General features: G+C 43.9%; 1 protein-coding gene across 2 annotated transcripts in view; it reads right to left on the reverse strand.

The window, feature by feature from the left end:
- LOC125623221 (transmembrane protein 132C) overlaps positions 1–24,671 on the reverse strand; it is a 299,990-nt gene that overhangs the window by 108,017 nt on the left and 167,302 nt on the right. For both annotated transcript variants that reach the window (XM_075120017.1, XM_048822277.2), the window contains exon 3: positions 23,576–23,722. In XM_075120017.1, coding sequence (XP_074976118.1) covers positions 23,576–23,722 — 147 coding nt within the window. The remainder of the gene's footprint in view (positions 1–23,575; positions 23,723–24,671) is intronic.

Genomic DNA, 24,671 nt, shown 5'->3' on the forward strand with positions numbered 1-24,671 from the left:
TCTTCTTACGGGTATCCCTGCCTTTCCTAAAATAAACATGGAAAACACTGGCCTTCTCATTGTTTCTCCTAATCCCTCTCCCTGCCCCACTGCTGCCTCCACTATCCTCCCCATTCCTTGAGCTTGAAACACTGGGGTTATCTGACCCCACCCTTTCCTTCTCCCCTCACTGCCGAGTCTTGCTGACCCTCCCTGGAACCCACCTTTGTTGGATCATATTAAAGAAGTTCTGAATTAAAATCACAAATGAGTTTGATTCCCCAGAGTTTAAATTCCAGGGTATTACTAATTAAGAGGTCTCTTGGTTTTTGGTACTGTTTCTCTCCCTCTATGTGTGAAACTTGCAAGCTGCTAATTGTGTTAGTACATTCTAAGACAGAGTCTGTTCTCAAAGCAGTTCACACAGAGAGAGACTCACAGCAATACTCTGTAACAACAGAAACAGCACCCAGAGACTCCCCGCCCTTTTGTTGTATTAACAATTGTGATTAAAATAGAGATAGAGGATGTATGTGGACGGATGCTTGGTGTGGATAATAACTGAATGATCAGGAAGGTGGCAGCCTAAGAATCCAGTGTCCATCGGGTGAAGAAGGCGTCACGTGGAAATAACCAGAGGACCCCCTGAGGGCAGACTGGAATCCACCCAACAGCCTCAAGAATGAGAGGACCAAAGAACAAGATAACATCAGGCAGCACGGAGCCGTCAGGAATGTGACATCTGCTGATTGATTCAGCAACAGCATGATGAAGCAATTCCCAAGACTGGCATAGGAAGAAATTCCTATAAAATGGACTCTAGAAAGTGAGAACTTTGGGGTCTGATTCTGCAAACCAATTTCCAGGAGCATCAGACAAGGCCCTGCTCCCTCCTCATGTCCAGGCCACCTGGCCAGTAGCTTGGCATGAGCAACTCTAAGGCTGGTAACTATGATAACAACCTTGCAGAACCTGTGTGTGTGTGTGTGTGAATAAAATATGAGATTGAATGGAATGTTATAACTATAACTAACTGCTTACTATGATTCTTTCTGTATTCACAATAAATGTGGTATTTTGCCTTTTCCCCTTTTAATAAGATCCTGCTGGTTTTTATTTTATTGGTATAACACCTTCCTCTCCACCCGGCAGTGGCCACAGCCCTGGTTCACAGCCTGGCTTTCTCTCCTGGACTCTTGTCACCTCTTCCTATGGTGCACCTCTTCAATCCCACAGCTAAAATAATCCCCCTCACTTGCTGTTCTGAGCACATTACTATTCCTGTCCGTTCACTGACTTCTTCCCAAGGAGGGCTTGAATTCTATGTGGTGATTTAGGATGCTCATCTTATCCCTGAAATCCCATCCATCCCTCCTCTGCATCCGATGGCCCATTCTTCACACCTTCTTCCTCCCTCTATCTCCTCTTTGCTGACTCAGACCTTTCTTCTCCCTGCGTCCTTTGCCAGGAGCGACACCTCTCTTCTGCCGTCCTCACCCTCATCCTTCAACCACTCCTCACAAGCCACCTCTGTTGCCTTCGCTTTGCTATCTACTGCTCCTCACTGCCTCATTCTCAAAACCTGTATGATTCAGTTTGCAGTATAAACCAGACTCCTATTGTCTTCACTTGCTTCAATTCTCCCTTCTCTGATCTCTTCTCATGCCTTAGTGTGGGGACTTCATTTTCTACCTCAGCCTGACATAGATTTCCTGTTCTTTGGGGTGGGGCTCTGGGTAAAATTTTCAAGAGCACCTAAGTCCCATTTTCAAAAGGGATTTAGGCACTGAGTGGGATTTTCAAAAGTGCCTTTTTGCATATTTAGGCACCTAAATGCCTTTGAAAATCTAGGCACTAGGACCCATATTTTTAAAGGTGTCTAAGTGTTCCTTTGTTCAGCGTGGCAAAGCAATGCAAGTGACCAAGAGGGATAAATCCTATTTTCAAAAGTGACTTAGGCCCTTACGAACCTAAGTCTCATTGAAAGTCAATGGGACTTGGACTCCTAAGTGCTCAAGTCCCCTTTGAAAACAGGACTTCGGCACTGAAGTCACTTAGCTGCTTTTCAAAGGTTTACCCTGTGTCTTTTTTTAATCTCTGTGAACTGCCATGCTAGGTATTAAAGGAACAGACAAATAATACCACCTGCCTACATCAGAATAAACACTAGTCCGAGGGCTTTGTACTAATACCCCAGACACAACACGTCCGGGCTTTTGCGCTCATAGGGCAAGTGCAGCCTTTACTGGCAAGTTAACAACAAACCAGCCAACTTCCTGTGGATTTTGTCTTGTAAAGGCCAGGTCCAGGACAGAAATCCTATGGCTTTACTATAGGTAGAGAGAGCTGAAAAATGTATTTATTTAGAAGGAGCAGCCCGGCCTTCCACAGCTTGCCGTGGCTTTATTGGTAAAATTGCAAGGAACGAGCCATTCCAGCTAACAGAGCCCCAAGTGTTTGATTAATGTTTAATAGAGGCATAGGCTGAATGAAACAGGGCCGTGGTAGACAGAGGGCTGGCTGGGTGGCCTGATGACAAAGTGCTCTGCTGCCATGCAGGGAGATCGCAGCTCCCTGGCCCTGCGGGCCTCCTAGCGCTTCCTTCCCACACAAAACCAGGCTGATCCATACACATGCCCCACATGAGACCCTCTTCAGTTGCAGGGAAGGCCATTGTTATATGACAAAGGTGTATGTGAAGCGTGGGACGGGAGGAGAAGTTAAGAAGCTGGGGGGAAAGCAGCTCTCTAATAAACGCACCTCCCCTCCCCCCCAGGACTAGGTGCAAGGGAGAAACTGCGTCAGCCCCTCTTGCTGCCTATCAGATATACAGTGAGCTTTATGGCTGTGACAGGGTATCAGCAGCTTCCCCGTTCTGACACTACAGACCCTGACGCTCAGGCTCGTATTCCAAAATTCTTGGGTGCCGGCAAAGAGCTCACATGTACTACCCATTACAAACTCCAGAGGTCAGTCCGACTACTTTCCATGCCTCTGTGCTGGCAAATAGGTCACTAATCAGATCAATTTCCTCCCAGAAATTGATTTGAAACTGAAGGGAAGGATGTGTTGAGTGGTATTTTTAAGCTAGAACATCAATCTGATGAATAACAGTCATTATACATTGTACATCTACCAGGAAGGAAGAAAAAGGGTGGCATTTTCTGCCCACACAATCAAGTCTAACACCGGGGAGACACAAAGCCTAACAGGGGAAAGTGGAAACAGAGCATCTGTATGAATTAAAGGGACTGGAAGATAGTTTAAGCGCTGATCCTATAAAGAGACTTACACGTGGTCAATTTTATGCATGTGACTAGTCCTTTTGGGGGTCAATAGGAAGTCAAGGGCTGAAAGTTTGAGAATTGCAAAAATAAGTTTTAAAAGTGTCATGATTTATTCTGAATTAAAATGGAAACAGGTTTTGGTTTGCATTTAAATATTCCCCTGCATGAATGTCAAGAAAATGTAACCAGCTAGAAACAAAAGTGAAATCGACTGGCCTGTTTGCATTGCACAGTAGGGAGAAATACACTAAAACAAGAAAACAGCATAAATGGGGCAGGGTGAATAATACATTTAAACATATATTTCTATTTTAATAATTTAGACTCTGATCCTAGATTTAGAACTTGGTGTTCTCAGTACAGAAATTCCTTTTATGAGATTATCTCTAATTAGTGAATAGAAAGTGACATTCGTGAACGTTCCTTTTTTCTAGCTGTAGAAATTGTTCTAATCTAATTTAATTCGATTTTGCCCCATAGAGCGTCACCACAATTATCTACAGTGTAAACTCAACCCTGTTTGTCTCCTAATAGTTGGAAGCTTTGCCACTGGAGTCAGCAGTCCTAAGGTGTAAGAGAGTGTGACGCAGAGGTAAAGAAACCCACTGGACCAACACATGCTCCTGAGCTACACTTTACTGCTTCTAATTACAGAGGGGAAACTTCAAAAGCTTCATAAAAAATTTGGCCTGGAGAAGCATCCTTATATTTTTACCCAAACTGACCCTTTAGAGGACTCTCTCCTTCATCCCATCCCATGAAGCCTGGTTGCTTCCTTGTGATCCAATTCTTTGGCGTCCTGGAATCTTGTCCGTGCTCAACTCCTGACCGTTACTTCTCTTGTTCCCGGCTCCTACTTTCTGAGATGAGGGCCCACCCGCCAAATCTCCAGCTCCTCTTGAGCTTCCTCAATGACTGAAAACTCACAGGGTGCAAAATCTCATGCCCCCAGTTCTGCGTGGCTAGTACACACTCTGCACAGAGAGGGGCAAAGAGCAGGGAAGCACAGACAGGATGCCAGCAAACTTTCCGTGAGCTTTAGAGTGAGAGTTTTGGAGCCAGTCAAGGGAAAACAGGCTCACTTACATGAACTCCCTCTCCTTAGTCCACCACATGCTCGGTCTCATTCCACAGCCTGTGAGAGTGGTCCATCTCAGGACAGGAGTTATCCTTCTGCACTAAGCATGGAGCAAGGAGATGAAAACCCAAACAGTACACACTGGGAGAGTGATTTGGTCATGCAATGATAAGAGACTTGCTGTGGGAGATCGCACTGTTTATCTGTCTTCGATTTCTCTATAGCTGCTCACACTATAGCATCAATTACACTGAAGCCAATCTCTGGCCACCAACAGCCAATAGCTGAACCCCACATCAGTATCATTGTGGAAAGAACCGGGATCTGCAGTTACAGAGAGAACCACAAGCTTCTACTATCTGAGCGAAAGGGGAAAATCTGCTCTAGCATTTGTAGTATTAGAGGAGCTATGTCCTCTGTAGGTATGCTTACAGGTACTCCTAGGAACCAGCTTATAATAAATACGCTTAAAATATTTGTTGAGATTTAACCTATTAGTTCATTACATTTACATATGTCTAAACTGCATATTGGAAAAACTTCATTTAAAAAGCCTAAAAAAAGACCTCCCTAAAATCTCTGTTTAAACAAGTGATTTTTCCCTATAGTATCTGGCTGTATCCAGGAAAGACAAAGTTATTTGCTTCTATTGACTTGTGCAGGGAAATGGCTCCTTCTAAATGAAATCCCCCCCATGAGCATTCTTAAGTCTAAGGAAAATCTCTCTAACAGAGCTGAGCAGCTCACCAGCCATTAATAATTTTATTAAGATGATGTTAAAATAAAAAGAAAACAGTACAGAGTTTAAGCATAGAAGTTTCTGGTTATCAGGGAATAAGGTACAGATTATCAGGGGGTGTGAAGTTCGGTTTAGGATCGGGTGGCATAAGGAATACATAATCTGCAATATCCCCAATTGGGGGTATAAGGTTAACGGGTCAAAGTACGGACACTGAGCTATGAGGCTATGTTGTTCATATAACGGTTATGTTTAGGTGTGGCGTATAATGAGTGGATACGATGATGAGGATGGATTTACCCTCATTTGGTGAGATTTAATGTTCAGTGAGTTTATGGTTCCGGTTCTATTACAATGGGATGAAGTCTCCAATAATGAAAGAAGTCTGAATAGCAAGACAAGGTGGGTGAGGTAATATATTTTATTGGACCAACTTCTGTTGCTGCAAGAGACGCACAAGATTTCGAGCTTACACAGAGCTCTTCTGGTCTCATGACTCGAAGACCTGAAGAAGAGCTCCATTTAAACTCGAAAGCTTGTCTCTCTCACTGACAGAAATTGGTCCAATAAAAGATATTACCTCACCCACCTTGTCTCTCTAATATCCTGGGACTGACACAGTTACAACTCTGAATAGCAAGTCACCCCACAGAGTAGCTACTAGCAAGCAGCTGGCATTAATGTTCTCCTTTCTCGGAGAAGGAGACGTGTGTGCGCATGTGTGTAATTTCACATGGTGCGGCTATATCTTCAAAGCAGACTACAATTATCGCAGCCAAGCGCATACCCCAAATCCAAATGAGGTTCTTATACTGAATCGATGTCACAGTCACCACTTCAATCGTGTCTCTCCACCCCAGCCACATATGGTACTTCCAATTTACAGTGCAGAGCTATAGACTCAAATATCTGCCATATAGACATAAGAGTGATTAGCAAAGTTCCCACAGGCTCCCTAGCAATTTTCACCAGGAGTGAAAATAGGACACAGATTCGAGCCCTCTGCTTAGTAGTCTTGGTTGAGTCTCTCCAAGCAGGGCAGGGGATTTGACCACACACCTTCCACTGAAATTAATAGAGAATAGGTATAAGCAGACAAGCGGCTGTGTACTACTCACCTTTGTCACTCGTGGAGTGGTCCATTACTCACAAGTGTTGTCGAGGAAGGACACACTGGTATGATGGAATGCATCTGATGAAGTGAGCTGTAGCTCACGAAAGCTTATGCTCAAATAAATTGGTTAGTCTCTAAGGTGCCACAAGTCCTCCTGGTTTTTTTTGCAGATACAGACTAACACGGCTGCTACTCTGAAACTGGTATGATTGGCTGTATAGCTTTAATGGCATTTAGGAATTATGGGTCTACACTGAGGGAAGAATTAGATGCCTGGGTTTTTTTGTTGTTTTTTTGTTTTTATCCTCAGCTGTATTTACAGAGCTGTGTACAGAACGGGGGAAATGCATTATAATGTACTAGGAAATGCCTCAAGAACATGGCCCGGGACCAAACAACTTTATGAGCAAGATGACAGGGCAAAATTACACACCTTCTAAATATATTTTTGAAAGCACCAATGTGAAAGAGAGGCCTGTTTTACCACCCATATTAGGGGAAGACACCACAAAACTATCCCCTCTCACAGGACGAGATGAAAAGGGGAAACAGTTTCCAAATATGACTTGTCCTATAGGAACCCAATAGGTTACATCAATTCTTCCTGACAGCTGTGGACGGAGGCAGAGCCATCCCTTGGGTATAGTGAATTGGGGCACCCGCTCTGGGCCCTGCACTTTGGGGACCACCGTGGGCCAGTGTGAATGGCTGGCATGGTCGTTCCCCGAAGTCACAGATTCATCACTTCTGCCCCGGGCCCCGCACTCTCCTAGGGAAGGCCTTGGAGGGAGGTATAACAACACACTGAATCCAAAGGTTCCGTTTCACACACGGTCATGAGCCGATTAAGGCAAGAGCCTTAAAGCCTCTGCCTGGTGGTTAAGGGAGAGTGACGGGATGCCCAGGCCCAAATCCAGACCTGAAGTAAACAGGTGCATTCCCACCAGTTGCACTTATTTACACCAAGGATGAATTTTGCCCCAAACCTCTGTCCAGCCCACAGAGTGGACACAGAAAGTCATAAGTCCTATTTTATGGTTGGTGGAGGTGGGAGGGAGGCTAAGAGGGAAAAAAATCTGGGGGATTTGTGCCTGCACTATGATAAGGCTGGGGTGGTGGGGGCCAAACGTGTGTGTGTGTGTGTGTAGAACTGGAGGGAGGATTGGGACTTGCTGAAGAGTGGAAGTCTCTGCTCCTCCAGACTTGTATTCACCGCTGCTCATTAGTGTGAATTTCCAACGTTCCATCCATAAAGGTTACCCAGGTAGCTCCAGGACCCCATGTTTAGGTTAGAGTACTGGACCGGGACTCAGGAGAGCCTGGTTCTATTTGTGGCTCTGCCACTGATCTGCAGTGTGACCTTCAACAAAGTCATTATCCTGGTTTGACAGGTGGGGAAACTGAGTCACCACCAGGACAATGATGTAGAGCACTTTGAGATCTACTCCTGACAAGGACTATATAATAGCTAGGTATTTATTATTAGTAATTATTATCCCATCCATGCTAAAATTGCTCACAGAGGACCCAACCCAAGTCTATGGAAGGCCTCCCGTAGACTTCACCGGGCACTGAATCAGGCCCCATATGCTTAGGCTGTTTTCCCCATCTGCTCTTTTTCAGTGTGTGCTTTATCACAAGAGTGAGATGCGAATCATGCATTTCTGGGAAATAATTACACGCTACAGCGTCTACAATTCTGCTAGAAATGTATTCGCTCTTAATAAATTTTAGAAAGGCACACTCCTTTAGTGCCAGCTAAAAAGACATCAGCTCTCAACCAGCTGTTGGGTTGCAACACTCAGAGTGAACCCAGTGAAATCAGTGTTCATTTGAGAGAGAGATAATATTTCAATTTCAAACATTTACAGAGTTGGAGCATATTTGTGAACAACCAGTTTAGCTGGGGCTGTACAAACATGTCCTTCCAGTGAGTGTCTAGGGTTTTGGTAGCTGGAAATGAGCCCTGGGGCACTCACTACCTCCTTGGGTTCTGTTTTAAATTCACATTGATGTCCAGATCCCCGATGGATATAAATCAGCATCGCCCTATGGAGCAATGTCGATTTATGGAGCAGGATCTGACTCTGCAATGTTTGCTTATAGGAGTGACTGCAAGTTTGGTCACACCTCAGTAATTCTCTCAGCCCTGGGGATACTGAAAAGTGCAAGAGAGGCTGCATGTCAGAATAATCCGTACAGTCCAATTAACCGAACATGGCAACAATCCCCTTCCGGAGTGGTTCTGGGGGTAACACTTTCAAAAGCTGAGCTCCCAGCCCGTTCTTAGGGATCACGTCCTCTGCACTTACTGTTATATTTCTAGGTTAACTGTTCTAAGCAAGACTCTAGCTCATGATTGCTTTGATTTTCTATGGACTTAAAACACTGTTCCTCTGCAGCACTTAGAAAATTCAGTTAGCCAGATACCGTATCTGTGGCTAACCATGTTTGTAAGGGAAGTCCTGGCCTGAACCAGATAGGTTTCCATAGAAGCAGGATGATATGATTTTTCTATAAAGACTTGAATGGTCTACAATCCAACTAGTTTTCAGACCAGTTTCTCCCGCCTCCATATGCCCTCATTGTGACTGGTGAGGATTATGTGAAGCCCTCTTGCTGTGCCTAGAGTTGAATCTATGAAGACCGTTGTCTGAGGAGGGTTCCCAGCTGTGGAATTTGCTGCCTCTAACAGCCCAACGCATCCTGGATTTGGTAACCCTCACGGCATAATGCAAAGCTCGTTCTCTTGTACTTATGCACATTCCCAACCTACAAACAGGGAGTATTCCGACTGTTGGCTAGTAAAGGTGGTCATAAGGGACGGGTATTTTGTTTGTTTTTCCATTGTTGGGCAATCTTTGCATGATATAATTAGTAATATAGTTACAGTAGAACTGCAAAGAAGCAGCCGCCTAAATTGTAGTTAGGGGCAGCCCAGTGCAATGCCAGAGGGCTTGTTTAAGAAACAGAAACAGTTTGGTGGAACAGAAGAATTTTTTTTAACTTATTTGCAAATGGTCACCAGTTCTATTCCTATGTAATCCAGGGAAGAAGAGGCTGGGATTCAGGAAACCTGGGTTCAGTTCCCTGCTCCTCCACAGACTTCCTGTGTGACCACAGGTAAGTCACTGTGGGACAGATGTTTATAGGTATTTCAAAAAAAGAAAAGGAGGACTTGTGGCACCTTAGAGACTAACAAATTTATTTGAGCATAAGCTTTCGTGAGCTACAGCTCACTGCATCGGTTGCATCTGATGAAGTGAGCTGTAGCTCACGAAAGCTTATGCTCAAATAAAGTTGTTAGTCTCTAAGGTGCCACAAGTCCTCCTTTTCTTTTTGCGGACACAGACTAACATGGCTGCTACTCTGAAACCTGTCATTATATGTATTTCAGTGTCTAAGGATGCACAAAGGTGCCCAGGTGTTTTTTCAAGAGCATGTAGTTGCTTAACACCTACTTATTTCAATGGGAGTTAGGGAACTAGGTGCTTTTTCATTTTCCACTGAATGCATCCAATGAAGTGAGCTGTAGCTCACAAAAGCTTATGCTCAAATAAATTGGTTAGTCTCTAAGGTGCCACAAGTCCTCCTCTTTTTTTTTTTTAGGTGCTTTTTGCAAATCTTATGAGGTGACTAAATACCTTTAAATATCTGCACCTAGGGCATAACAGGTTTCAGAGTAACAGCCGTGTTAGTCTGTATTCGCAAAAAGAAAAGGAGTACTTGTGGCACCTTAGAGACTAACCAATTTATTTGAGCATGAGCTTTCGTGAGCTACAGCTCACTTCATCGGATGCATACCGTGGAAACTGCATGCATCCGATGAAGTGAGCTGTAGCTCACGAAAGCTCATGCTCAAATAAATTGGTTAGTCTCTAAGGTGCCACAAGTACTCCTTTTCTTTTTAGGGCATAACAGTAGTTCCCTAGCTCCCTGGGGCGTTGTGAGGCTAAACATACTAATGATTGTGAGGCACTCACATACCACAGTCATGAGTGCACGATAAATACCTGAGACAGACAGCGTTGAAACAAGGGAGCTTATTGTCTTTCTCTTCACACCGCCTGGGGCCAGAAGTGGCTACAATTCCTCACTCACTGGATTTGTGCTGGAAATGGCCCACCTTGATTACCATACACATTGTAAGGAGAGTGATCACCTTAGATAAGCTATTACCAGCAGGAGAGTGGGGTGGGGGGAGAGAAAACCTTTTGTAGTGGTAAACACCCATTTTTTCATGATCTGTGTGTATAAAAACATCCTCACTGCATTTTCCACTTTTGTGCATCCGATGAAGTGGGCTGTAGCCCATGAAAGCTTATGCTCAAATAAATTGGTTAGTCTCTAAGGTGCCACAAGTCCTCCTTTTCTTTTTGCGAATACAGACTAACACAGCTGCTACTCTGAAACCTGTCACTCCTTTTACTGGCCATAACAAAGGAAATCCCAGACAGAGGTGAGTTTGGGGGACAAGTTTGCAAGCCAGAGGAGAGAACTGGGAAAGCTGCCTCAGGGACGATGCTATCTCAGTTGCAACAATGGAGCCTGTTGCCCCTGAGTACTCTATGTTCATATGCGATGGAATATTGTTCCCCACAGGGTGGAAGAGGACTGGAATGCAGAGAACTGTGAGAACATTTTGTTCACAGAACTTCGCATGAAAATGTCCATTACCTCACTTCAGGCAATCTCCTCCTCCTGAAATGTTTCTTTGGTGAAGAAATTTTAAGACAAAAAAGACTTTGAGACTTCAAATAAGACTTTGAGAAAGTCAGTCAAAATGGCTTCTGATGACCAACCAGGGGCCCAGGGGTAACTTCTGCCAATCAGGGAAACCAGAAGAAATACCATATGGCTTCCACTGTACGACTGTTCCCAACTCCAAATGCACTGTGAAAAGCTGCCTTGAAGTTTTTGCAGAAATCTACTTTGTGCAAAAAATCACTTCCTACTCAAATTGAACTTTGTCATTAATGCAAAGCACATTTGGCATGAACATTTGAAGACTACAGAAGTGTCCTTTCTTGCTCAAGAATATAGCACGAGAGAATTTTTCAAACATACCCATTGCCTGTTGTGCATTTTCACTGTCCGAGAGGGAGTTTTAACTAGGATAACATGGCCTCCACTTACTCATCATGAAAAGAGAGTCACAGGCATAACCGACCCAGGGAATTCTACAGATCCAACCAGCCAAGCAGATGTTATTTGGGAATGAACAAAATCCCGCTTGGAATATGGTCTTCCCACTTTGTTTCATCAAGTTTCTGAACATTTTGCATGTAATGTATTCAAGACATATCTTGAGAAATAGCATTTTCCAGCAGGGTGGCTCACCCAACGTCTATAAAAGAGGAGGAAAAAAGCCATAGGGGCCAATAACCATACACAATTAAAGAGCCCTAAGTTTAGCTAAATGATTACTAAGCTGGCCAGAGAAGTTACATTCCTTGAATTGAATGCATCCAAATGAAGTGAGCTGTAGCTCACGAAAGCTTACGCTCAAATAAATGTGTTAGTCTCTAAGGTGCCACAAGTCCTCCTTTTCCTTTTTCCTTGAACTGTGCCAATCGACTTCTATTCTGGCTGTAATCTAGTAGTTATAATGGCATATTTTATGCAGATTATGCACATTACCGATTTCTTATGTCTATTGCACAGCGATTAACATTGTGACACTACAGTTTTAAATTGGACGCTAGGAAAGAAATAACTACTGTAATTCTTGTTGGCTGGTCTATCAGAAAAACTTTGGTTGGCAGGGCACTTTGCTTTAACGCAACAAAACGGCATTGCTAAATCTGCTATTCTCCCTACAAATAATTGAAATTGGAAAGGATTCAGTGGCTGAGGTCACTCGGATACCGTGGCAGAGTCATTATTGAATTTTGACTGCTCTGATTACAAAGAGTGCACACTCAGTCCATTAATTTGTAGTGTGGAAACTAAAAATCAATGGGTGCTACTTAAAACCACTTTTGTAATAATTATAATCCCGCATGCTGATGTACATACACATGCAAAGGGAGCATGTGAGCTGCTGAAGAGCCAAAAGAGGATAGGAAAATAGCCAATGTGTTGAGCTGTATCTCAGAAAAGGGAAAACTCAGCCTAGACTAAAGCATTTGGGGCAAAATCCTGGCCCCACTGAAGTCAAAGAGGGTTTTGCCACTGACTTCAACGAAGCCAGGGTTTCGCTCCTGGAAACTTAACTGCAACCGGAAGCCCAGGATCCATTCAAGAGACTAACAGGTGCTTACGTTTTCCTTAATAAACTCATTTCACGCTGGTGCTACGAGAACATTGGTGCAATAAGAATGGAAGAGAAGTGTATCCGTGGTCCAGGATGGAACCTGGGAGAGGTAATGTTTGGTGGAGTAAGGTATTTCAGAGGCAATACTATGTGACCTATTTACACCATATGTTATGTACTAAATAGCACAGCTCTGCTAAAAATTAAAAGCTGTGTCCTTCCTCTGGTGGCCGCAGAGGGGATCTTGAGGGCAGCCTGGTGGAGGGAGTCTAGTTCCTTTGGGCCAGATTCCTGTGGTTTTTACTAGGAAAAAAGTATCAGGCTTCCAGGGAAAAGCCTCAGATAGGAGAGGATGTGTTACACACTGCTCTGTGAAAATGCGTGGTCAATATTTGCATATTCACTATTATCCAATTGCATTTTCTATTAAAAGGTCTGCAAATATTATAAGGGGATGCATTTGCCAATCTTAAATGCACCACACCCCATTGTGCCCTGGGTTACATAAAAACAGTCCACTGCAAACAATAGGATTGTATGGGTGTAACTCAGGACAGAATCGGAGTCATTATATATATGTAAATGATGCATAATCAGTTGTTTTTCAAACCCACAAAGACCAACTTGATGACAAATGGAGCCATCCAGCTCCACCATGCCCAGTCACTAGGAGATATATAGTATAATTAAAAACAGTTCAATTTAAACTCTTCCTTCCTCTCCTCATCCCCACCACATTTATGTGACAGAAACCAACCAAAGCCAGAACATTCATAAAAGCATGACACCAACTTCTGTTGTTGAGAGAGACAAACCTTTCTACTTACACAGAAGAGCTCTCTGTAAGCCAGGGGTGGGCAACCCGTGGCTCCGGAGCCACATGCAGCTCTTCAGAAGTTAATATGCGGCTCCTTGTCAGGCACCGACTCCGAGGCTGAAGCGATAAGCGCCATATTTCCAATGTGCTGGGGGGGTGGGGGGGGCTCACTGCTCAACCCCTAGCTCTGCCATGCACCCTGCCCCCACTCCACCCCTCCCTGCCCCGCTCCTCCTCCTCCCCACCAGAGCCTCCTGCACGCCACGAAACAGCTGATTGGGAGGTGGGGGGGGGGGAAGTGCTGATTGGCTGGGCTGTTGGTAGGCAGGAGGCGCTGGGAGCGGGGTGGGAGGCTGCTGACATGGTACTGTGGCTCTTTGGCAATGTACATCGGTAAATTCTGTCTCCTTCTCAGTCTCACGTTGGCCAATCCCGCTGTAAAGTCAAACACTTGTCTCTCTCGCCAACAGAAGTCGGCTCAATAACAGATATGACCTCACCCACCTTGTCTGGGACCAACACAGCTACGCTAGCACTGCATACAAATAACTCTGGTATCTCCGATGCCTCTGCGTGGTGGGTAGAGGATGACCCCACGTCAGCCAGTGCAGGAAACCCTCTTTCATCCATAGTCATTTACGTCAAGAGAACGACAGGGATCTCAGATAAGTATGAGCTATTATGTCGGCTGTAGTAGTACCCTGTCCACGATCGGCTAGCACCCTTGCTTGTCAAACGAGACAACCCAACCTCTGCCTTGATATGTGAAATATGTACTGCAGCACACAGCGGGGAGAGTTAACTGGAACCTACCGGCCTGAACGGTCAACGTTTTTAGCTTTGTCAGTCTGTGACACAGATAGCGTGATTTAGTCAAACGGTTTCACGAGCGCTCACATTGTTCTTGCGCTGAAAAGTGCTGCAAAAAAACCACGACACCCTTGCGGGATTTGCTCCTTCTGCTTGCGCCATGGCTGAACAGTACAATGGCATGTAAGAAGGGAATATACTCCCACACCAGTCTGCAAAGCTTTGCACAGGCCACAGGCTAGCAAAGGTGTCCTTTCTACTGCGTTCACAGTCAGAGAAAGAGAGAGAACTATGCAATTAAAGAATAGGAATTTACTTTTCACAGGTTGGTGTTGTACCGCAATGGAGCCAACGTATGGTCCAACATGCCAGTTACTCAGCTACCACCTGAGTGGAAGGGCAGGCCCTCGCATAGAGGCCTTTGCTCAAAACAACATGCTTGTAACCAGCGTTGAATATTAGCAATGAGGCGCTAAACAAACCTCTTTCAGATATAGAGGGGTCTGATTATCCTCTTCCTTACATGTGTGAGATCAGGAGTAATTCCATTCAGCTCAGTGGAGTGACACCTTTGTAACACTGGTGTTAGTGAGAGAAGAATTAGGTCCATCAAATGCATCCTGAGGGTTAGACTTCAACCTTAAACCCTAAAACCATCCTGAGAACCACGCTCAGATTGTGCCACTGAACGTTTTTCTGCGCTTATAAAATTAATTTCTTGGCCATTCCAATATAGTCTCATTACAACTAACTGCAGCTGGGATGGATTCCATGGGTGAGATCAATGAAATGTGTCGATATTCAGCTGGAAGAAAAGAAAAGAGGAAAGAAGAAGAAACATCAACATTTTCCCTAGCTATTATTTTTGGCCCTATCATAGATGCATGAACGGAAAAGGCAGGCAATATGATCTATGAGTGGCTGGGTTATTTGTAACGCACAACCATCACCAGCTGCATGTATGCAAATAACATCACTTAGCTAACTCTGCACAAGAGCGGCTAGAGATAGAACTTGCGATTCAAGTCAAAAGCATGGCTGTGCTTGGTGAGCCAAAGGCACAGCCCTACTAATAAAAGGAACCTATAGCCACACAAGCAGAGGTGCCATGTCAGGGATGCACCTGCCTCAAGATTTGGCCCTAACTCAGCAGTTCTATTAGTCTATCATGACTAACTTGTAACTCTAAGAAATGCTTTGCACATATATAATTAATTTGCGAAGGGCTCATACAATGGTCACCATTACCATGCAGTCGTACAGGAGAGGGAGTGCGGAGGTTTTTCTGTGTACTTAGAATATGAAATAACTGTAAAGAATCCATCCACCTGTCTCCAGCTCAGCCTGTGATGTCCAGGGACCTGCAGGGGTCTCAGATGAATATGTGCTAATACTTAAAACTATGGTAGGGCACTGTCCGCAGTGTGCTAATTGACACAGACTTGACAGAAGCTAGAGATGGAACAAAGCTATAAGATCATTGCGTTCAGTTCCCTGCTAGTGCAGTATATTTCCTAGAGCGTTGTCCAGTCCAGTTATAAATGTCTCAAGCAACCAGACTTCTACCAACTTCTCTTGGGGGCCTACTCTTATGGCTTCCTGTGCTGTTGTCTAAGTCTAATCAGAACAGTTCAGATGAGATTTATTATTATGGAATTCTTCATGTAGAGACAGTGGAGTGCACTTGTGTCTATAAGATACATAATCCAGATTGCTTTAGTGAGCACTAATGGGGATCTTATTCAATCTTTTAGGAAGAGTTGATTTGGGGGTTCCCTCCCCCTCCACCAACCAATTTGCTTCATGCTTTATTGCCTGACTGATTTATTTCCTTTCACTGCTGCGTAAGTTACAGAGGAAAGCAGAGCTGCTCAGCAGCATGGTGCCCTGTTGCTGAACTCAGCTGTTTATGGATTCTAGCAGATGTTTCTGCTTCTAAGATTGTAAAAAACACACACACACACAGGCTATGCATCATTTTGTCCCTTATTTTCCACCTCTTCCAAATCACAAGGCAGCATTATCATAGCTGCGAAAATATCCCCAAATATGCCAAGTGACACGGATAAATAAGAGCTGACCTGAACTAAAACCAGAAGTTGTGCTTTTATGTGCAAAGAGGAAAATAAACAGAAGTGTCAGTCCAGGAAAGTGCAGCACCTCAGAGAGATTTCCCTAGATAGCCTAGTTAACAAAGACATGCAGATGACAGTCAGACTTCTGCTCTATTGATGCCAAGAGCTCTGTAAAAAACACACCCACCAAACAGAAGTCATTGGGACTCCAGGTTGGAAAGCAGATAGAAGTACATTTTCTAGTCACTCTGAAAGATGCTTGTTTTGTCAAAAAATTTAAAAAAAAATGAAAAAAATCTCACCCTAGACTTTGTGAATGACAGTTATTATTTAGTCAGTCTCTCAATACGGAATGGGTATAAAGTCATGCCATTATTGTGTGATTTCACAATCCAATTCAATTTAGTATGTTCTAGTTTGTGTGCTGTTTACATACCAATGAAACAAAACAACGATCAGAATACATACAGCCAGAATGGAACGCGAGGATGGTAGTCAGAAGGAACTGAGGTCTCTAAGCCGGGCCAGGATATTACATGATATGGCCAAACCACAAAAGGTTTAGATCATTTGGTTTGGATAATCACCTAAAAAGCTTTTCCGAACTATGCAAACCAGCTGAGCCAGCAAACCTGAGCAGAAAATCTCCTGAGAAGGGGCTTTTTTGTGATGTTTATAGGTGGGCCAGAAGTGCTCTAAGACCAACCTGCCTTGTGGTGCTTCAGCCCTTCTGCTTCCAGACAGAAACAGCAATTGCAGAGGAGGCAAATATAAAAAATAAAGTGTGTACTGAACTTTTGGAACCTGCAAAGAGATCCTGGATGGTTCTTATCTTATCCAGTTCGGCTTGCTCATCCCTAGTTATTATTTTCTTCTCTATGAACCTACACAGCACTAACCCTGCCCTGTGCGGGCTGGTTGAGGCCCCAGCCGCGCACCGCTGCAACATTACTCTGCACCCTTCTAGGGGGGCACACCCCACAGATTGAAGACCTCTGAGCTATGCAGACCCTATTTGTCTTTTGCCTTGGCCTGAACCTTTTCTAATAACCCGGGCCATATAAATTTATGTTGGATTCCATGTGAAGTCCAAGGAGAAACTCCTGATATTACACAGCTCTTTCAAAGAAGAGTCTGTTCGTTCACCCTCCCATCTACCTCGGAGGGTTGCAGATTGTTGCCATAAGAGCTGTGGTGGTTATTCTTACACTGATGATTGATACGTCCAGAGCCAAATCAGTCAAAGTATGAAACAGAAAGAGTAATGTAATGTAGCCTCAGCAAAACACTCATTTCACATGGACTCCCACAGAATTGACTTTTCCTTAATGCTCAAGAGAGCTCCCCTTCACTCTGCTTTAGTCTTGCTTTGCTGGCCTGCTTCCCCCCGCCCCATCACAAGCACCAAAGAAGCAGGAGACTGAAAAACAGACAGACATTCTCCAGCAAGACAGCAGGTGCATGCACCTACTTAGCATCTATGGCGGGCATAAAGGCTGGGGCTACAGTCACTGAACATATCCCTGCTTTTCCTCGACTTGGAAATAGATTGCTTCCTTCCCAGATACGGGAAGAGTTCAGGGGGCTTTATACCTCCAGACATTTACAGCAGCAAGAAAGAGTCCTCATGAAAGCTTCCTTGGGGAAGCAACCTTGTAACCCTAGACTTCTGTGGCCTAGAAAACACGCTATTACAATGTGCAGCTGGCTGCTCCTCCACCGTCTGTGCAGATGTCCTGGCACTCACATGATTCATTGGAGGATTCTTTGCTGTGGTTTACCCTGTATAAGGCACTGCGGGGGGGGGGGGGGGGGGGGTTAACCCTAAATTGCAGAGAAAATAAGCAGAGAGAAATTCGATGAGGTAAGGAAATAAAAGGGGAAGGGTATACTTTTAAAGCCGCAGATAAGGATTTAGCATCTATTGATGTTAAGGATAGCTACACAATTGCAATCCCATGTGTCACTATGAACAGACGGCTTTTATTTATTCACAGTACAACTCAGGGATGACCAACACTGGGAGCTCTGAGGGTTACACTGGTACCTTCCCAGTAGCCCAAGGGCTGCACCTAATTTGCACTAAAATGTGCATAATATTTAAAATAAAATATTCAGCCAACCATGTTTGCTCCTACGCAACCTCTAGATAAAGGAAATTGCTAGTCACATGGGTTCATCAGCAGTAAAAACCTGTGGCCGCTCAGCTTTCTCCCATGGCTAACTAGCCAGTTTATGCATACAAATGTTTGCAGGCACAAATCCAGCATCTGTTGTAAATTTATCCCATGAAATCCTGTGGTCTTTTCCCATTGTCTAATATCACAGCTGTGGTACGTGCCATCCTGACTCAAGTACCGCACAGAAGAGCAACTCCAAAGAGAAACCCTGATCCTTAAGCACCAAACATCTGGATACAGTGCAAGCAGCAGCGATCCCCGATCAAACCTCAGTGTTTTCAGGTCAGCAGGTGGCTTGATTCACTGCCACCAGGCCTCAAAGCTTTGTGAAATTCCTGGTTAACTGATCACAAACTGTGCAGGCTGGAGAAGATACAGGCTCTAAGATGAAAAGGAGTACAGCTCACGAAAGCTTATGCTCAAATAAATTTGTTAGTCCCTAAGGTGCCACAAGTCCTCCTTTTCTTTTTGCGAATACAGACTAACCCGGCTGCTACTCTGAAACCAGGCTCTAAGATAATACCCTGGTATGTGAGAGGGTGTATGTTGGAGGGGACTGCGTATCTCCGAGTGAAATAAAAAGCCAGAAACACAAACTATCACCCAATGTGTTACTACTTTGAAACACGCTGATCACATGCCCTGTTGTTTTTTTGTTTTTGTTTTAATCACAAGAGCTCTTTTGCTTCATGCTTGAGTCACTTGGCCTCATATGATGCTGATAGATCAAGGACCTGCAGAGAATTCAAATGGCTTTTTTGGTTTCCTCTGCATCCAGATGATATGAAATGCAACTCGGTAACATCATCAGCTCATTCAGTACGACCGCAGAGATTCTCAGACTGTTAAAAGGACGCGTTGTGTGCGTTAGGGGATGGGACTAAAGACTGTGACGCAGTCTCATACATGAGCGGGAAGCACTCTCCCCAAGTATGGCTCTTTATTAGATAGATGACTATAAAGCCATAAGTCCACAGGTCCCTCAAAAGTTCAGTGCCAAGGGGATGAAGAGTTACATTCTAGCCGTTTTCCATCAGGTCAGTTTTCTAACAAGTTTCTTCATTCTCCCACACTCACTTCCTCTACCCAGTTAGATACATAACCAATGTGGTGGTGTTAGACAACAAAGCAGGAATCCCTTACCAGCACTGAGTGACGCCTTGCCACCACTGACTGCTGTGACTCTGAGGCACGCGTGCACCACACACACAAACACACACATGAATGGAACAAATTCATCCTTGCCCAGATCCCAGCACGAGGACGGAAGGAAGGCAGCTTGTGCCTGCCTTATTCAGGCACTTCGGGGGCTCTATCAGTTTCCATATCAAGCCAAAGTAGCCCTTAGCTGCATCCTGGCTGCAATGGTCCCTAGGGGGCCTTTGGAGAGGACAGAATTTGCAGAGCACAGGCTTTTCCAGTCAAGTCCCTTCCCACAATTTCTCAATCTCCTCTACGCTGATGCTGCTCCACCTTCCACTCCACCCCGCTGATCTGTCCTGGAACACCTTGTGTCTGGGGTTGCTGTAAGGGGCAACTTAGAGCTGGCTTCTCATCCGTCCCCCTTCTGCACTGAGGCTATTCCCAGGGAGGATGGCGAAGGCCTTAAACTGGCCACATGGCCCCTAGGCTGGTGCTCAGAATGGCAGGGAGATGATGTACCAGGATCAGGACATTTAAGTAGCTAAGACAGCAACCAAAATCTGCTCACTTATCTTTAGGACACATTTCCGTCCAGCCAACTGTCCCCTGGAAAAGAGAACCGACAAGGGACATGAATTGCAAAAGGAGTTGTTTATGCTCCACTCCCCCTAATCAATAGGTTGTTATCTTAATCACGAGTCAAATGGAGCTCAGAACAGGTTATGTTATTGGGCACACAGGCACTGTTGGTTTCAAGCTGCTTCTGGCAACAAAAAGTCACTCTGTTTTAACGGTGGAATCTTTCTTGATGAGCAGAAGGTAATGTGCTATGGCCTTGGGGTTTCAGAATACAAGTTTATGGAGCCTGGGAACATGTGGTTTACCTAAATTCTCAGGAGTTCATAGTATATCATTTTAAGTAGGAATAAAATACCCCCCTAATGGTTTTTGTTATTGTTTATGTAATGCCAGAGTGCATCAGACATTAAGCTAACATGTATATGAATATACAGTCCTTGCTCCCTGAAGACCTTACAATATAAATACACAAACAACATATAAAGGGTTGTGGGGAAGGATGCAAAGTTAGCCAAGGGGAAAATTAGCAACATCTAGTCACTTCCACAATTGTTTAGGTTTTATCTGGGGGTTTTTTTGTTTGTTTTTTGTTTGTTTTTTAAATTTCCAATCCGTTTTGTTTCATCCATGCTTCTTTGAAGGACAGCGGTAGTGCTTACAGACCCTTAGGAAGATATTATCTCCTAGTTCAGCAAAGCACTTGAAATCAAGGGACTGCTGTGTGTATGTGCTTGTGTGTTTTGCTACATCAGGGCCTTAGTTTTAAGGAATCTGAAAGAGCAAAGTGTGGTGGTGTAGCAAATGAGGGATTCCAGGTGATGGGGGCTGCCTGGGAGAAAGGCATAAAGGGCAGATTTTGCTGTGTGTGTGTGCTCGACAAGTCATTTCAGCACCAACATTGTATCATCACAACATCATGATTTTGCAAAGAAACACTGTGGATCACAGTGAACGATGGGGTGCAATCTCATTTTGCTGGCCCAGAATAATTTTCAGAGACTGTATTTCGTAGTACTCTAAGCCACACCGAGAACCAGGGTGGTTCTACCAAATTGGGACTGTGTAACAGCCCAAGGGGAGAACCAGTTGTTCTTTAGGTAGGGAGAAGACTGTACAGCTGTCAAAGGCCTCTCCTTCTCTCTCCCCGCTAAACGGATCCTCTGCGCTTTACTGGAACTGAGCTGATAGAGCTAGGAGGAAAAACACCACACTGTGCATCTGGCTATTATCTCCATGGCAAGCTGTGTGAACGGATCCCATTTTCATAATGCGTCTGAGAAATAAAAAGCTTTATTTGCTTCGTTTTAACAGCCCTTTTGCACCAATCGTGGAAACCATCTTTCTCTGCTCAAATAAGTTTACAAGTTCACTGAATTTCAGCAGGAGAAGCTTAAACTACGTGGAAGCTGAAACTCCCAAGCAGAACCTCACATTCTCTAATCTGACCTTACGCAACAGAGTGTTTTACATTGTACAGACAAGCTACATGGCTACGCTACTTTGAAAAAACTGGTGGCAATTCAGAAAGACTCCATTAGGGACCTGCAATCCTTAGCCAAATTAAATTAGCTTAATAGAAAATTTGTGCTTTGCACCGAGAGGGCTCCAAATGACACTCAATAACAACCATTATGTCCATTGCTCGGTATGCATCCCCCATGGAAAATCAGTACAGACACACCTAACTGGCGCTCATTATTGTGTTCAGTGAGGAAATCCCATTAATACAGCTTCGATTAGTAAAAGTTGTATTTCAGTACATTAGCTGGTATATACTTCCACAGTGGTTGAAGACCTAATGGCATCAAGGTTTCGGTCTAGCCAATTCTTCCTACTGCATTAACATTCTATTCAAACCCAGCCCAGTCATGCTTTTGAAAGAAAAGGGCTATTTACGTACGCAAATGCAAGAGGTGTTAATTAACACATTCACTTTTATTTGCATAATCAGTGTTAAAAATATTTTTATAGGTTAATTAGACATGATGCAAATTGGATTAAGAAGATTTAATTTGGGTTTTGATAACCTGACTATTATATTTCCACAGCTGTAAATACATTCGGCATTATACGCTGATTCTAAAGCCCTCGTTTGCTTTTCAAACACGGTTATTTGGCAGGCTTAAATGATTTATTCTTCCTCTTTTCCCTTGCAAACTCTCTATTTCAAATTCCACTAACTGCAGTCATACCTAGCATAGATGGATTTAGCCAGTAAGCCCCTCAGATGTTTCGACACTTTATGGAAGTCTACCATTTGCTATGCACGCTCGTTGTTCAAGCACAGAGTAAAAACAGGTTTACAACTTCCTCCGACTCCCCTGTGCCTGGAGGAATACTGCACAAATCTTCAGACCAATTGCAGGGGACGTCACAAACCAACCTAAGGTTGATTGAATGTTTATGACCCTCTGCAACAAGGTTGGGCTAAGACTTGAGTTAGTAATGAAACACCAACCCAAGCAAGCATCACATGGTTTTATATAGATCATACATTTGCACGGATCTAATCCGCAGGAGAGCAGTAAACATTCGTTATGGTAATGTGCAATGAGAGCCAACCTAACTTCCATTGAAAAGCATGATACAATTCTAATTGCCTGAAATTGGAGAAGACTGGACCTGAGAAAGAGTCACAAACGGGTATGTTACATCTGGATTAACCCTTAACAAAAACATACAACTCAGAAGCATAGGAATCATCATTTTAATCAAACCTGTGCTTCCTGGAGTCAAGTATTCTGTCTGACAGTGGCTAGATGCTTCAGTAAAAGGTGCAAGAAATGCTGCATTAGACACAGGGTGGATTTCTTCCTATGCCCCGGCAGTTAGTGGTTGGCTTATGGCCTACAGCATCAGCTTTTATACCTCATCTGGTTTTATCCTATCACATGTACTCATTATCCATGTAAGTGTCTACTCCTGATGGTGAGAAGGAAGGCAGACTCCTCCTTCTGGTATATCTCAGAGTGACCCAACCAGGTACAGAGGACTTCAGATTGGAAGAATTCTGGGAGAAAATAATTGTCCACATACCAAAGAAAACAAAACAACAAAAACAAAACCACCCAAACTTTTTTCTATTATACTGAACATTGTCAATACCGAAAGCTTTGCATGATGATCCCACACTAATGCTTATGAGTTAATCAAGGCTCATTATAGAAGAGTTCATTGACGACTTGATGGACCAACCACGGATGAAACAAGATCAAAGCTATCAAGCCAGACAAATCTATGCTCAGTAAAGATCTTTAAAAGACATTCATGCTGGAAAAAAAATAGCTCTATTCTATTCATTTCAGCTTAAACGGAGAAGTTTTATTGTCTGAAAAGTGAGTGCCCAGTTATAGATCAGCAGATGGTACCGTAGTTAATGTAAGTGTCTCCAGATTTCCAGGCCGTAAGTTTAATAGCTCTACTAAGTAGTGGTTAACATGAGCCCTCAGTCTTTCAAACAATAGGTGGCACCATGGATATAAATGAGTTTAATGCTGAGCAGATGCGAGCGTTCTTACCTGTTCCTTGAATTTGGTGCTATCCTTTGACAGCTAACGGTCGTGGTTGAATGTTTTCCACCATTCCCCACCTCCTGCTTCACGTCCCATTGCCGGGGATCGCTTGTCTTCACGCTCAGAATATTCACGCCCTTCTTCACCTTGGCCCTGTTGGGAGCAGTGATTGTGAAATATTTAGAAGAGGGTAATTCATGACTGTGGCCTTCCTAATGTAGCTCAAAAAAATTCAATACATCAGCATTAAGGAAAGTATCGAAGGTGTTTTAAAATCCATTTGAACCTGGTAAAGATAGCAGGAGGGATAACATTAATGCAGACCTGAGCTTTGTCTACCAATGGCAACCTTTTAATTTTATTGAAAGGATCAATTAACTATATCTATTTCCATAGTCTCAGACTTTTAGGCCATCATGATCACACCATCTTCATGTTGTGAAACTTTCTGGGAAAGCCAGGTTCTCTGGGGGTGGTTTATGACGACAACTGTGAATGTAAGAAAATTTACACACTGGATTCTTCCCCCTATTTCTGAAAAAATTCCTCACTTCGGTAGAAATTTGCCCCACCGTGGAAGTCCTAGGAACCCAAGCTTAGGCTATGGCTACACTACCGGGCATACAGCGGCACAGCTGCATCGAAGCAGAGAGAGCTCTCCCGTCCACTTAATTACTGCAGCCCCTGAGTGGCAGTAGATACGTCAGTGGGAGAAGCTCTCCCGCCGACATAGCATTGTCCACACCAGCGCTTAGGTTGGCGTAACTTACATTGCTCAGGGGGTGCCTTATTCACACCCCTGAGTGACATAAGAGGTAGTATGTACATGGGCTTAGACACTTCATAGGAGTCTCATTTGGACTCTTTCCACCGGCATGAATTTCAGTAGCAGCTCTTTAAAGAAGCCTTTTTTCCTTGCTTCTAATATACTTGTAGTTCCGTGGCATTATAACAGTGGGTTGGTTCATATTCTCGCTTTTTGTGTTTTGGGGCCTCTCATTCTAGAAGGCCATTGTAAGGAAATTCTCCTCTGAAAACTTTACCATACAAAGAACGTCGTCTCTTGATTAGAGCTAGGATCTGTATTTTCATTTCTGCCATG

The sequence above is a fragment of the Caretta caretta genome, chromosome 15, assembly GCF_965140235.1.
Source record: "Caretta caretta isolate rCarCar2 chromosome 15, rCarCar1.hap1, whole genome shotgun sequence".
Lineage (NCBI taxonomy): Eukaryota > Metazoa > Chordata > Testudines > Cheloniidae > Caretta > Caretta caretta.